At 52.8% G+C, this 13,557-nt stretch overlaps 2 protein-coding genes across 5 annotated transcripts; both read right to left on the reverse strand.

Moving 5' to 3' along the window:
* Positions 1 to 635: 635 nt before the first annotated feature.
* DDAH2 (dimethylarginine dimethylaminohydrolase 2) lies at positions 636 to 4,174 on the reverse strand. 3 transcript variants are annotated; one of them, XM_025381409.1, is made up of 7 exons: positions 2,971 to 4,174; positions 2,474 to 2,834; positions 2,255 to 2,354; positions 2,055 to 2,128; positions 1,774 to 1,893; positions 1,141 to 1,290; positions 636 to 955 (listed from the first exon to the last, which is right to left on the reverse strand). In XM_025381409.1, exons 2-7 carry the CDS (start codon positions 2,768 to 2,770, stop codon positions 839 to 841), a joined length of 858 nt encoding a protein of 285 aa, XP_025237194.1. In that variant the 5' UTR covers positions 2,771 to 2,834; positions 2,971 to 4,174; the 3' UTR covers positions 636 to 838. The 3 variants fall into 3 exon arrangements, with proteins under 3 accessions (XP_025237194.1, XP_025237192.1, XP_025237193.1); XM_025381407.1 differs by having other exon boundaries at positions 3,660 to 3,872; XM_025381408.1 differs by having other exon boundaries at positions 2,474 to 4,174.
* Positions 4,175 to 4,182: 8 nt separating this feature from the next.
* Positions 4,183 to 10,908, reverse strand: CLIC1 (chloride intracellular channel 1). 2 transcript variants are annotated; one of them, XM_025381411.1, is made up of 7 exons: positions 10,382 to 10,908; positions 9,847 to 9,935; positions 7,767 to 7,876; positions 7,445 to 7,570; positions 7,175 to 7,281; positions 5,823 to 6,004; positions 4,183 to 4,600 (listed from the first exon to the last, which is right to left on the reverse strand). In XM_025381411.1, exons 2-7 carry the CDS (start codon positions 9,883 to 9,885, stop codon positions 4,439 to 4,441), a joined length of 726 nt encoding a protein of 241 aa, XP_025237196.1. In that variant the 5' UTR covers positions 9,886 to 9,935; positions 10,382 to 10,908; the 3' UTR covers positions 4,183 to 4,438. The 2 variants fall into 2 exon arrangements, with proteins under 2 accessions (XP_025237196.1, XP_025237195.1); XM_025381410.1 differs by lacking the exon at positions 10,382 to 10,908 and adding an exon at positions 10,069 to 10,125 and having other exon boundaries at positions 4,184 to 4,600.
* Positions 10,909 to 13,557: the final 2,649 nt, after the last annotated feature.

Raw genomic sequence — 13,557 nt, forward strand, 5'->3', positions numbered from 1 at the left:
TCTTTCTGTAGTACCGCTTTCCCTCCTCCACACTATCTGCCTGGCTAATTCTTATTTATCCTCAGTTCAAGTGTGGCCTTCTCTGGGAAGCTGATCCTCCTGGCCCACCCCTTGTATATACTTTGATGCCCTAGGGCACACCCCCTTTATTTCCCTCATAGAAACAGCCTTCTGTAAATTGTTCCATCACATCACAACCTGTATTTCAATTTGTAAGAAATTTGCATGTACTGTGAGCTCCCCACCATCAGGAGACCAACCCTTTTGATATCATTACTAAGCCTCAGTAAATGAATGAATGAAAAATGAATGTCCCTGGAAGTGTCATTTCTTTTTCTTTATCAAATAGGGGTGGACTGGTAATCTACCAGTCTCTGAATCATCTGACTTTTAGATAAATTCAGTGAGCAATCCATCCGTACACTCTTTTCTCTGCCCTAGACACACGTCCCACGATAGAAATTCTGTCTTGTCCATCTTTTGCGCAAGTTCCTATGACATGGTTGGGCAATGAGTTGGTAAGTATCTAACAAGTTTTTTGAATGAGAGGCCTTCTTCCCTGCACTGACCCCAACCCCAGGTTTCAGCCCTGCCTTATCCCTTTGACCCAGTAAGACACCAGTCACAGCCCAGTCTAAAAGGTCAATTCTATTTTATTGGTTCTGAGAGGGAGGACTCAACCCAGTGGCCCCTATCCTTTTCCCTACACTCTGCCCTCCCCCCATATTGAGATTCTCTCCCAACTACTGCCTACTCAGCATTCTCTATCTAACCCTCCTTCCCTTTCTGCTCCCTATACTATCCTACCCCTGGCCAGCAGTACCCCAAGGCCAGGCCCTCAGCTGTGGGGGCGTGTGCTGAGCACCAAGCAGAGGGAGCTGAGCCCGGCGCCAGCCTTCTCCAGTTCTGAGCAGGACACAGGTACCAGGGTGACATCAGAGAGCTTCTGCAGTGCCTGCACAGGGAGGACATGGAGTGGGGAGAGGGTAGTGAGACCTCAGGCTGAGCCAGGCCACTCTTCCAGCCAGCTCAGAGTGGCCCCACCCAGGCTTCTAGAGAAGGTACCCTTCCTCCCACTAGGAAAGCCTGAAACTCTTTTCTCTGATGGTGCTTGGTGTTGGAGTTCCTGCCCTCCCTCACCTCCTGGCTGTTGGGCAGATCCCCACCTCCACGGTGCAGGAGGAAGGGGGGCACACCAGGCAACCCAGGACGAAGAAAGAGACAGTCAGCAGCTGCGTCATCTGGGAGGGTCAGGGAAGCATATGGGTGATCAGTCAGTACTGCCATTGCCTGGAGGAAAAAGGAAGTGTTGCAGTCTCAGAACCTCTCCACAGCTAAGTCCGCCTGCTCAACCACCACTAAGGGCTAGGGAAAGACTGACATTTGTGCATAATAATGACAGCAAGCACATAGAGCTTACTGTATGTCAGACACTAAGTACTTTAGTTACCTTTGCTAATTTCCACCTTGGAATCACATGCAGTTATTTTCAACCCCCTACCTTCCCCAGCCCCTCCCCTCATCTGTCCTATCCATCCTTAGAGTAACAGTTTAGGTGCCAACTTTGGGGTTTCCTGAAACTCCGGAATAGCAAATTAATCACCTCTGTTCCTAGTCCCGCTGTTGTAACTTCTTATTTACTCGTGTGTTCTTTCATATAAGATGGACAGCCCAATGAGGGCAGGGGTTGGGGCTAATTTCCTAAGCCTCCTAGCTCCCTGCCTCCCGGGCCCAGAACCGCGCCCACTTTCGTTGGCCCCGCCCCCTCCTCACCCGGACAGCCTTTTGGGCAGCTTCGCTGCTGCCTGCCACAACAGTGCGAGGTCCCCCCATGCCGCAGAGACCACGCAGGTGTGAGGGACCCGAGACCGGCACAGTGGAGACGGCGAAGTCCTAGGGAGAGCGAGGGGAGGTTTTCAGGGGCGCGGGAGGGGTGATGGGATATCCTCAAACATAGGCTGCTCTGTGCCTCTCATTTTCCCCAGCGGGCTCCCAGGCCTTTCCGACCCCCCACCTGCACCCCGCTCCCTCCCTAGGCGGGTCCCGCTCCGCACCCGGAACGTATCCGCCACGATCTCAGCTCCTCGGTGATTGGTCCATTTGGAGAGGCCTACGAAAAACTCCCGGCCTGAGTCCGGGAGGCCGCGGAGGTTTGAGGGCGGGAATGAGTTGGAAACAAGGCTCGAGACGGCCGAGTCTCCCAAACTCTACTTCCCTGTGCCAAGACCCAGCTGGTGCCGCCCACCAGACTCACCGGTGAAGAGAACGTCAGTGCCATCCAGCGTCGCATTCTCGTCTCCTATTTCCACAATTCGGAGCCCCAGGTCTTGCAGGGCTTTGCGGACTCCATCGACCTTAGGATAGGAGAAGAGGGCACGGAGCTGTGACACCCCCGTCCCCAATTCTTCCCCAAAGCCCCGACATCCAGCTCCTCCTGCCCTTCCCTATACCACACACTCGCCGTGGCGCTCACCTCTGGCCTACGAGCGGGGCTCCAGGGTCGCGTGATTAGGGCCGTGTCCCCTTGGATCACGGCCGTGTCGCCAAGCAGCGGTCCCAGCGGCAACGACTCCTCAGGTGGCAGTTCTAGCAGCTGTAGCCCCAGTCGCTGCCTCAGTTTACCTCCCAGCACCCCGTGCTCCCTTTGGGCTTTGGCCAGATCCAGAGCCGGAAGGCCAGCCCCCGCATCTTCCCCCGACGCCAGGCTCTCTGGGACTCCCCGGATCAGGGCATGGGAGCAGCGGCCCAGCCCCTCCCCCGGCGTCCCCATCCCATCCACACAGAAGCCCCCTCCAACCGCTCGAATTTCTTAGTTTTCTTGTTTCTTCACCTGTCTGGGAGAAGAAACAGAAAAGGAGGAGACAGAGAAAGACACATGCAGACAAGGGCGTTGGGGGTGGTTAAGAGCGCCCAGGTCTTCCTCCTGCCATCTCTGGGCGTCCCTCCCACTCCGCCCCACCCCCTCCAGACCTTCTGCTCCTGTCGACCCCACTCTACCCAGCACCCTCAGGGGTCAGATTCTTTAAGAGGAGCCTGAGGAACAAGGCTAGGGTGTCTAATCTCCAAAACACCTGTTGCCCCTGCTCGGGGGTTTCGTGAGGTCCCTGTCGGGCGCCCCTCTTGGCAGCCACTAGGATGCGCTCACTCCCCAAAAATGCAGCAGCCCCGCCCCCTTAACCCTCAGCTGCTCGCTACGGTAGGGACTTGAAGTCCGGCCCGGGACCCGCAGGGGTTATGGGACAGAAGGAGAAAGCTGGAGAGTCAAGGGCTGGGGGATGGAAGTCTTGAATACCCGAAAGAGAAGGGAAAAAAGGTGGGTAGGAAGGGAGGAGTTCCAGCCTAAGGAGTTAAGCATCCTCTCTCCGCCCTGGCCGGTCACGCTGCCCCTAGCAAGACCTAGTATAAACCGGACTGAGTCCCAAAGGACTGGGAGAGGTCTAAAACGAAATGCGAGGGGCGGGGAAACAGGGGGCGTGGTTCCGGGGCGCTGGCGCTACTCCCGGCTCCAGGGCCGGGTTCCCCGTCTGTGTCCCAAAGTCCACCCCGCCTAGCTCCGCGCCCAAATGCCGGCTTCCCATACTTTGTCCGGTGCAGGCATGGGCCCGGCACCCCCAAACTCCGGCCCCCATACGGTTCAGGGCCTCCCACCCAAGACTCACCTCCAGCGGCCACCCCCACTCCTGTCGCGCTGTGATCTCGGCTGGGGCCCCACCCCCCGAGGACAGAGTTGGTGGAGAAGGGAGTCCCCGTCTTCAAGCCTCAGGGACTGGGAGCTCTGGCTTTTAGGGGGTCCTTGGGTAGGCGAGCTCATATACTACGATGGGGCGGGGGCGCGACGGTCTGGCGGCTCCGGGGCATTGTCTAAGCGGGACGGGGCGGGGCTTCTTTGGGCCACGCCCATTCCGCCCTGCTAAGCCGCGCCCCCTACATCCAGACTGCGTCCCCCTTGCCAGAAATCGGCGCCGCCCAGCGAGCGCTGCCCAGGCCCACCCAGATCTGGCCGGCCCTAGTGTCGGGGCTGCAAATGCTTCGTAGACTTCACAACAGCGCAACGGCGGACCGGCACGAAAAATAGCCCCCACCACAAACATTTCCCTTCTTAATTCCTGGCTTCTGCCGTGAGCTCAAGATCACTGACCCACCCCTCATTCCATATCACCCACACTTCAAACCCCCATTGCATAAAAACACTTGATTTTTATTCTGTATTTTATTACCGAAATATGTTGTTCTACCCATCCCACCCCATAATAAAAATCTCACTCAGGCCCCCCATTTCTTTCCGTCATCCCCTCTTCCATCACACCATCCCGGAATAAGTGATCCAGGATTCCCTGACCACTGGCCATTTTGGAGTGTGTCCATTGGGTAGCAATGTGGAAACCACCAGGGCCTTTGTGAAGAAAATGGAGGGGGTTGAGGGAGTCCCAGGAGGGGCTTATTTGAGGGCCTTGGCCACTTGCTCATAGGCGAGCTCGATCTCCTCATCATCTGGACAGGTGGAAGCGAATTCTTCCCGCGCGTAGGCATTGCTCAAGTACCGATGCACTCCGCGGAAGACCTCGGGGATGGTGAATCCCCGGTACTTCTTACACACCACCTGAGGATGGGGAGAGGAGAGGAACCAACATGTTAGCCCCAGGGAAGCCACCTTGGCTGCTACGCTGGCCTTTCCCTTCTCCCCAGGCTGACATGATAAAACCAGCTCAACTCCTTACTGTCTTGTACCATCGTTAGCCCTCCTTTTCACTTACTGAAATCCTGGCTTTTAATAACCAGCCATTTTTCCTGAGTTTTTAAAACCTGAGATATAATTTACATATCATAAAATTCTCCTCTTGAATTTCCACAGTGACTTTTTTCCCCCATACCACTTCAGGCACTGACACAGTGACTTTTGTCCTTATTTTTCATCAGACTTTTTTTTTTTGAGACGAGGGAGTCTTGCTCTGTCACCCAGGCTGGAGTGCAATGGCATGATCCCGGCTCACTGCAACCTCCGCCTCTCAGGTTCAAGTGATTCTCCTGCCTCAGCCTCCCGAATAGCTGTGATTACAGGTGCCCACTGCGAATAATTTTTGTAATTTTAGTAGAGATGGGGTTTCACCATGTTGGCCAGGCCGGTCTCAAACTCCTAACCTCAGGTGATCCACCAGCCTTGGCCTCCCAAAGTGTTGGGATTATAGGTGTGAGCCACCGTGCCCAGCCCATCTGACTTCATCATATATTCTTAACTTTCATGTGAATATTTTATTGTCTCAGATTTCAACCCTTTGAGAGCAAGGCCCAGTCACCATACACTTGTGTATATTTCAATGCTTAGTACATGGATGTTCACTACATAGTTGTGTGGCAGACTGACGTCAGGCCCATGTTGCACAAACTAAACCATAGCTTTGAGGCTATGACAAAAACATGAGAACCAGCAGTTTTGATCTTCCACAAGAGGAAGTGAAGATTGAAGCTATAAAGAAAGTTAAAGCTTTGACTTTAGGAAAAGCCTGCTCTATCTAATCTGGGAATTTGGCAGTGATACCGAGACAGGAAGAGCATTCTTCAAAAGTAATACTGGGATGTATTCCTCTTTGGTAGTCTGTTTGCACCCACGACTTATATCATGGAATATAATTATCTCAAGCAGTGGTCTTGCCAGCAATGACTGCTGCAAAGGACTGGGGTGGGGTCTGCCATTGGTAGCAATTTATGAAAACCACAATAAGAAAGAAGCCATCTTCAGAGTGGTTGTCAGGGGAAGCCCATGTGGGAAGCTCCTTAAAGGGCCATCCCAGTGGTCATCCTCTCCTCCCGCAATAACCACACACCTGTACTATGTGTAACTTTGGCAACAGGTTGCAGTCAGCCAGGGTGAGCTCGCTGCCATCCAGAAACTTCCTCTGAGAGACACCTTCATCTTCAGCACTGGTTTCATCCACTTCCTCTGGGAGGGGCGATGTTAAGTAATTGTCTAAAACCTTCAGGGCTTTCAGGAGTCCCTTCTCCAGATCTGTGCAAGAGGGAATTGATTAGAACTTCAGGAAAAGATTGACATAGTCTGAAAAGGCCCGTTGGGGGTAGATACTAATGGTGAGTCCAAAATAATAATAGCTAACACTCATTTACTTTTCTATGTGTTATTCTAAGCACTTTACATTTTATTTTATTTTACTTTATATTATTTTATTTTAGATGGAGTCTTGGTCCGTTGCCCAGGCTGGAGTACAGTGGCATGATCCCGGCTCACTGCAGCCTCTGCCTCCCAGATTCAAATGATTCTCCTGCCTCAGCCTCCTGAGTAGCTGGGATTACAGGTGCCTGCCACCACACCTGGCTAATTTTTGTATTTTTTTTTAGTAGAGCCCAGTCATGTTGGCCAGGCTGGTCTCCAATTCCTAACCTCAGGTGATCCGCTCACCTCGGCATCCCAAACGGAGCACTTTACATTTTAAAAACTGATTTATATCGCCAGGTGCAGTTGCTCACGCCTGTAATCCCAGAACTTTGGGAGGCCGAGGCAGATGGATCACCTGAGGTCAGGAGTTCAAGACCAGCCTGGCCAACATGGTGAAACCCCGTCTTTACTAAAAATACAAAAATTAACTGGGCATGGTGACGCACGTCCGTAATCCCAGCTACTCAGGAGGCTGAGGTAGGAGAATAGCTTGAACTCGGCAGGTGTAGGTTGCAGTGAGGTGACTGAGACACTGCACTCCAGCCTGGACGACAGAGTGAGACTCTGTCTCCAAAAAAAAAACAAAACAAAAAACTTATTTATATGAAATTGTTATCCTAATTTTATGGATCTGGAAATGGACTTAGAGGTGAAATGATTGCTCAAAATTATACAGCTAGTTGGATTTGTACTCAGGCAATCTGGATCTAAAGTGATGATTGTTCTTAAGCATAATCCTATTCTGCCAGAAAACAGGCCAGCAGACAACTAATGTCCCCAGTGGAGCAAAAGAGGCTAGGGAACAAATGAGAAAGGCTTAAAAGTCCTGGCCAATAAAAATGCAGGGAAATACAGAGGTAAAGCAAAAATGGGAAGCTGGGGGAAATTTACCAACATCTGCTTCATCTCCCTGATATCGGAACTTCCAGGTGCCCCTAATGTCTCCTACCCGCTGGGTCCTCTCTATTCCTCCCAGGACCCAGGCCTCTGACCCACAGGACTCACTATCATTGAGTGCTGGGTTTGAATTCTTGATGTAGGCAGAAAATTTGGCAAATATGTCCAGCCCAGCAGTGTTGGACTCAGGGTTCAGAGCTGCCAGCTTGGGGTACCTGAAAGCCAATGGGAAAAATGAGGTAAGATGTCTTCCTGGGAGGAACCTCAGCTAGCTCCCCTGCCCCAGCCCCACCACCATCTCTGTTTTCCATTTCTGCTACCTGTCTGTTTCCCAGAATCTCCCTGCTCCACCTCTCCACTTTCTGAGTGCCACTATACCTGGGAGGGCACAGCACTGCCTCCAGAAATTCCTCAATCTTGTTGGTGTCTGTGTGCACTTCAGTGCCATACAGCAGGAATGGGAGCTGCCCTCCTGGGCACAGCTTCTGCACTGTCTCGGTCCGCCTGGAGAAAGGATTAGGCATCAGGACTGGAAATGAGGGTCAGGGAGAACCAGAAAGGGGGAATGGAGGACGTGGGATAAGAAAGGGACTCCAGGAGGAGGGCAAAAATGTTCACGACAGAAGGACTCGGGTGCGTGAGTGTGTGTTTGCACACATGTGTACACAAGGGGTGTTTCAAGGAACAGAAGCAGGCCTACCTTTTGGTGTCAACGGTGGTAACATTGAAGGTGACTCCCTTGAGCCACAGTACCATGAACAGTCTCTGGGAGAACGGGCAGTTCCCAATCTTGGCCCCATCACTACCAGCCTGAAAAGCAACCCCAACCCAAGGTTATGCCTGGTGCACCCCACCAATCCCTAGGCCAGTCTCTGCATTCCCACTCCCAGACCAGCTGTTTTCTGCCTAGTCATGACACATACACTGTCCCCTCACTATGGGCTCTTCGCCCTTGGGCCTGGGTCAAACCTAAGGCAGATCAATGGGAAATTTTTTTTGCAAAGGCAGGCTTCTGGTTCCCCAGAGACTGAGGACAGGTGGGAGATAAGTAAAGGGAGGAGGTCCTGGAGAACTTGGGAGGATCTGAATCCTAGAGAGGGAAGGGTGTGGAACTTCAGTGAGGCCAGAGTTGTAGGCTAGAAGCCTGGATTTCTGGGTTCCTGAAGGCAGTAGAGTCTGAAGACAGGAGAGGTGGGGTGGGGTCTGGGAGCCAGAGCTTTGGTTCTCTAAACCTCCAACCCAAGCTGTCTTTGGCAGCTGGGTAGGGAGTCTAGTCAAGGGGCCCTGGGCCTTGCCCTAGAGATATGGAGGGCCCTACAGAGAGGGGCTGCCCTCTAATTAGCAAGTAGTGACCTCATTGGCCCAAGGGACACCTCCCCCTAAGCTGAGGGTGATTCATCTCTCTGTCTCCAGCTTCCTTCCTGTCAAGGATGTGGGGGAAGGGACCATGAGGATGAGGCCTGGGCAGCTAAGGCTACCCCCTAACCCGCTGCCAGGGTCTCCCAGCACAAGTCCTCTGACTGCAATAACTATCCTCTCACAGGACACAGGGCCGGAATCTCTGCGGCACAGCCTCACCCAGGAGTAAAAATAGCCCCAGAGGCGAATGTGAGTGTGAGGTGGGGACCACACCTAAGGGGGTGGACCCAAGCACACTCTGACTTCCCCCGGCCCAGGGAGAGGGAATGGCTGCCTGAGAAACCCAAGCAAAGGGAGAGGGAGACACAGGCAGAGACACACAAAGATGAGAGAAACAAAAGCGGGGAAGGGGAAAGAAAGGCGGCAGGAAAGTGGAGGGTGGGGAGACATGCATGCCAACAGAGAGACACAAACAGAGCAGAGAGAAGAGGACGCTGTTACAGAAGGGAGAGAGGGGCATAGACAGGAGGTCCCCAGACTGGGGAAAGAATGCAGCAGCGGTAGGGAGGGGACCGGCCGCTGGAATCAGAGGGGAGCTGGGCAACACCAAGAAGCCTGCTGCCTGCAGTTTTGCTACCCAAATGCCATAGGACCATCTCTCCTCACCCACACCCGCAGAGAGAGGAGAGAGTTGGGGCAAGTCTTCTACTTCTCCAACCCCCAAATCCCAAAATGCCCTAACCGAGCTCTCTTCCTCTATGTGATCTCTCTCCCACCCATCCTTGTGGTAGCTACTCACGTCTTCTTGCCACCTCCCCTTCTCTCCCTTTCCCCAGTCCTGTGGATATTCGATGCCACCCCATCACCTCTCCAGCTCTGCTTTTCGAACTCTGATCCCAGTCTCCTGTTTTGTTCCACCCCCTCAAAGCTTCCCAATTTACTTGCTCTCACTCTCAGGCCTCTCTCAACACACACTCTTCCCTGAAATGTCTCCAGCCACACACACACACACCCCTCCCCTGCTACACTACTCACCCTCAGATCTTGTAGGGACACATGTCCTAACTGAGGTTCCCCTCTGTCCCTTCTAAACTCTGCTGGGCCCCCACTGTCCCTTCACCAGCTCGCTCCCTACCCCACCCCACTCTCACTTTTGGGAATTCTCCTTTTTCTCTACTTCCCTTCTTTTAGGCTGCTAGAAACTTGCACTTTTACAAACTTTTCAGGGTTGATCCTAGAACTCTCATTACTTGCTAACAAGTTAATGTCTTCCCCTCTCAAAACCACCCCTCAACCAAAGAGGGCACGTGGGATTGGGGGTGGGAGCCAAGGAGGGAAAGGATTAGGGAGTTAAGGCTGGACCGAGGGAAACGTGGGAGTTGGCTTCCAGGAATTTGGGTGGCTGAGAGAAGCGTTCTTACCTTCACGAACAATTCGACCTGCGGTTGTTCTTCAGCCATGGTTGCGTCGGGGACCAGGAAGTGGCCGTCGCTGGGGGAACTGGGAGGGGCTGGGGCCAGGGAAGGCGGGTCTCACACTCAGGGATTCTCTCCCCTAGACCCAGGGCTGTCCCTTCAGTGCAACACAAGCTCAATCAGACCCTATTTGCTCCCAAACTCGGCCTCCCCACCAGCCCAACGCACCCCACACCCAGCTCCTCCAGCTCGGTCCCCTCCCGGGCTGGATCAGAGAGCCGCTGACTCACCGACCGGCCCCGCCCTGAACCTGGGGAGGGGACTGGAGCGGGGCGGGACTCGACGATGTAGGGAGTGGGTCCGGAAGGGGAATCCTCGGATCTCCCACAGGATGGGGATGGGGGTGTTAAGGAGGAGTCCTGAAAACCTCCTTGTTTGTCCGACTTCTCCTGAACACAAGACTCTTTTCTGCCTCAGTTTCCCTGCTTCATTAACCTGAGTACAACCCAACTGACCCTCATATAAAAAACTTGACACTAGCAGCTTAGGCACACCCGTGAAGATCCAGGGATGCGGCCTTTGAATGGAAAGGTGGTCGTTTAATCCTTCTGCATTTCTTCCAGACTCCAATCCAAATTCTGGGTTGCTGGGACTGTGGTCTGAGAGAAGAACTGAGAGAAGAACTCGGAAGGCTGGGACTGCAGATAGGAACCGTTAGCCATGCAGCCTGGGATTAGGGAAGGGATGACGCCAGCACTTCCTGAGCTGCCCAGACTGGTGTCTCAGTAGGTCCTGTGCCCCCCACAGTCTACTGACTGCAGGCCCAGCTCAGCACTAAGATTTGCAGTCCTTGTGGCCTAGACTTGGGATTGGGTATAGAAAGTAGAGTTAGCGGCCGGGCGAGGTGGCTCACACCTGTAATCCCAGCACTTTAGGAGGCCGAAGGGGGTGGATCACCTAATGTCAGGGAGTTCGAGACCAGCCTGGCCAACATGGTGAAACCCCATCTCTACTAAAAATACAAAAACTTGTCAGGCGTGGTGGTGAGTGCCTGTAATCCCAGCTACTCGAGAAGGCGGAGGCAGGAGAATCACTTGAACCCAGGAGGTGAAGGTTGCAGTGAGCCCAGGTGGTGCCATTGCACTCCAGCCTGGGCAGTAAGAGCGAAACTCCGTCTTAAAAAAAAAAAAAGAAAAGAAAAAGAAAATAGAGTTAGGGATAGGAAGGGAGATGACCAAGTCTTTTGCAAAGGAAACAAAAAGCTGAGGCAAGGGGCTTTGTCGCAGGGAGAGGTCTGTTCCTGTAGCTTGGTCAGCTTTGTGCTTCCACTTATGCTTCCTATTGGGGCCCCTTCCTGTGCCCTTTGTCCTCTTCTCACTGACAGGTTGCCTTGGAGATGGGGCAGAGGGGTGGGATTATCATGGCCCTGAGACAGAGCTGCCCCGATCCTGAAGTATGTGTATAGGGGGTGGGGCAGGGGTGTTGTTAGCTGGTCCTGTCATGGGCATAAAGAAAGATCAGACAGAATAGTGGGAGTGGAGTCCTTGGGGACACCTAAATAAATAAGTGGGGAGGACACAGGAGGAGCAGCTCTCTACCCAGTAACCTTGATTTCTATTAAACCTTTTATGACCTGCTGAAAAAATAAACCCGGAATTCCAGCCTCCATATCCTGAATTTCTCTCCTGTCCAACCATCCCTTTTCTATCCTGCTCTTCACCCTCTGTCCAACAAAAGATCTGGTTTTCAGTTCCAGAAAACCATGGTGGAGTGCAAGAACACAGAAGCAAAACAGGGCTTGAAACTTAAAGAAAGGGAGAGACTTGGGGGAGGAGTGGGGTGGAATGACGTGATGTGCTGCTGGAAACCAGCAGTTGGTGGTTTCCTCTTGTGCTTCCTCTTCTGTGGGTTTTATCTTGCCTGTGGGAGGGCCTTTTTCTCTCCTCCCGACAGAAAGGCTATCTTTGGTGTTTGTTCCCTTGAACTGTAACATCCTATAAGGATATGATTCCATGACTATATGTGTGTGAATTCCCTCTATGGTGACCCTCAAAATCTGCACACAGGACCCCTTCCCACTGAGGGGAGGGGATCAAAGCAACTCTACTTCTCAGGGTCCTCTCCTGTTCCAACTGGTCTGTGTCCAAGAGAAGCCTTAAGTAAATGGGGCCAGCTTGAAGATCAGACAGGTTTGGCAGCCTCTCCCCTGCCTCTCTTTTCTCTCCTACAGCTTTATAGCTACAGCTGCCTTGATATCAATAATGACTTTGGCTGGCTGGCATGACTACCCACCGGGTATCGTGCCTTAATTTACCAGGTGACAGGCAACGCTGCCCTCTCCTGAAACCATTCAGCAGAGCCAGGGCTGTACCCCCAAATCCTGCATCAGAGGTTTCCCTCCATCTCACCTCCTTGCCCCTGCATTTCTCCTATCTCAGTAGCTCCTCTTTCCCTCTCCGGGCTTCTCTTTCCACTCCCTCCCCTTCCTGGGCTTGGTAAACCAGTTTCTAATCGCTTCACACCCCCGATTGGAAGGTGGGTCCCTCCCTGACACTCCCCAGAGCTGTCACCAACCTCCTCCAAGTTTCTATGGCTCCATTGCTCAACAGATTTGCCAGGGGTAACCATTAACCCAGCCCTTAACTCTGTTCCCCCACTTTTCTTGCTAGAGGAGATTTTCCAATTACTGGTTAGCACAGCTAGGTCATCTCACCCCCACCATCTTTCCTAACTTCTTGGGTTGGGGGGCTGGGGAGGAATCTCCCCATCTCAGGGTATTAGGAACAAAGCTGGGGAGGATGGTGCATTTAAAGGGAATATCCTTCCTTCCTTCCTTCCTTCTTTCCTTCCTTCCTTCCTTCCTTCCTTCCTTCCTTCCTTCCTTCCCTCCTTCCTTCCTTCCTCCCTACCTTCCCTTCCTCCCTCCCTCCCTTTCTTTCCTTCTTTCTCCCTCCTAACCTCCCCAGCAACACACACACACACACACGCACAAATAAGCTTTATGGAGCAGGGACTTCGTTATGTTCACCGCTTTGAGTCTATCCCCTGGCCCAGAATAGGCACTAAATAAATAGTTGCCGAATGCATGAATGATACCTCTGTCTTCAGGGGTGGGTAGATGTGCGAAGAGGTATGGGCATGTCCCAATAGGGGTGTAGGTGTTCTTCTGATCAGATCTACTTCTCTCTGCCAGAATTTGATGTAATTCGAATGCTTCCACCTCCACTTGAGGGGTTTAAATAATAAACTAGGCCCCGTCGTGCCATTATGGGGGTGGTCATACCCTGCACCCAGAAACAGGCACGGTAGGAGGGCTGAGGCAGGAGTCCTGCTTGTTTCCGCTTATTTGAAACATCGCTCATTTAGGTCTTACTTTGTTTGCCAGGCACTGTTCTAAGCTCTGTATAAATATTAACTCAGAGGGTACAAATATTAACTTAGAGTTGTTGCAGGGGGAAAAAAAAAAAAAAAGCGCCTCTGGCTCTTTAAGGTTGGCCTCCTCCTCAAACTCCCGCAACGCTCCCAAACCCCTTCCAGGGACTGACACTACGGCCCCTCGTCCGACCTTCTCGCGGGCTTTCCACTGCGTCAATCAAAGCCCAGAAACAGTGAGGGCTAGAGGCCCGGCTGCTACGCAACGGCAGAGGCCGGGAAGTTTGAACGTTCTGGACCCGCCCCGAAGGCGAATAGGCCAATCAGTGTCCAGATTCTTCAGCC

The sequence above is a fragment of the Theropithecus gelada genome, chromosome 4 (assembly GCF_003255815.1).
Source record: "Theropithecus gelada isolate Dixy chromosome 4, Tgel_1.0, whole genome shotgun sequence".
Lineage (NCBI taxonomy): Eukaryota > Metazoa > Chordata > Mammalia > Primates > Cercopithecidae > Theropithecus > Theropithecus gelada.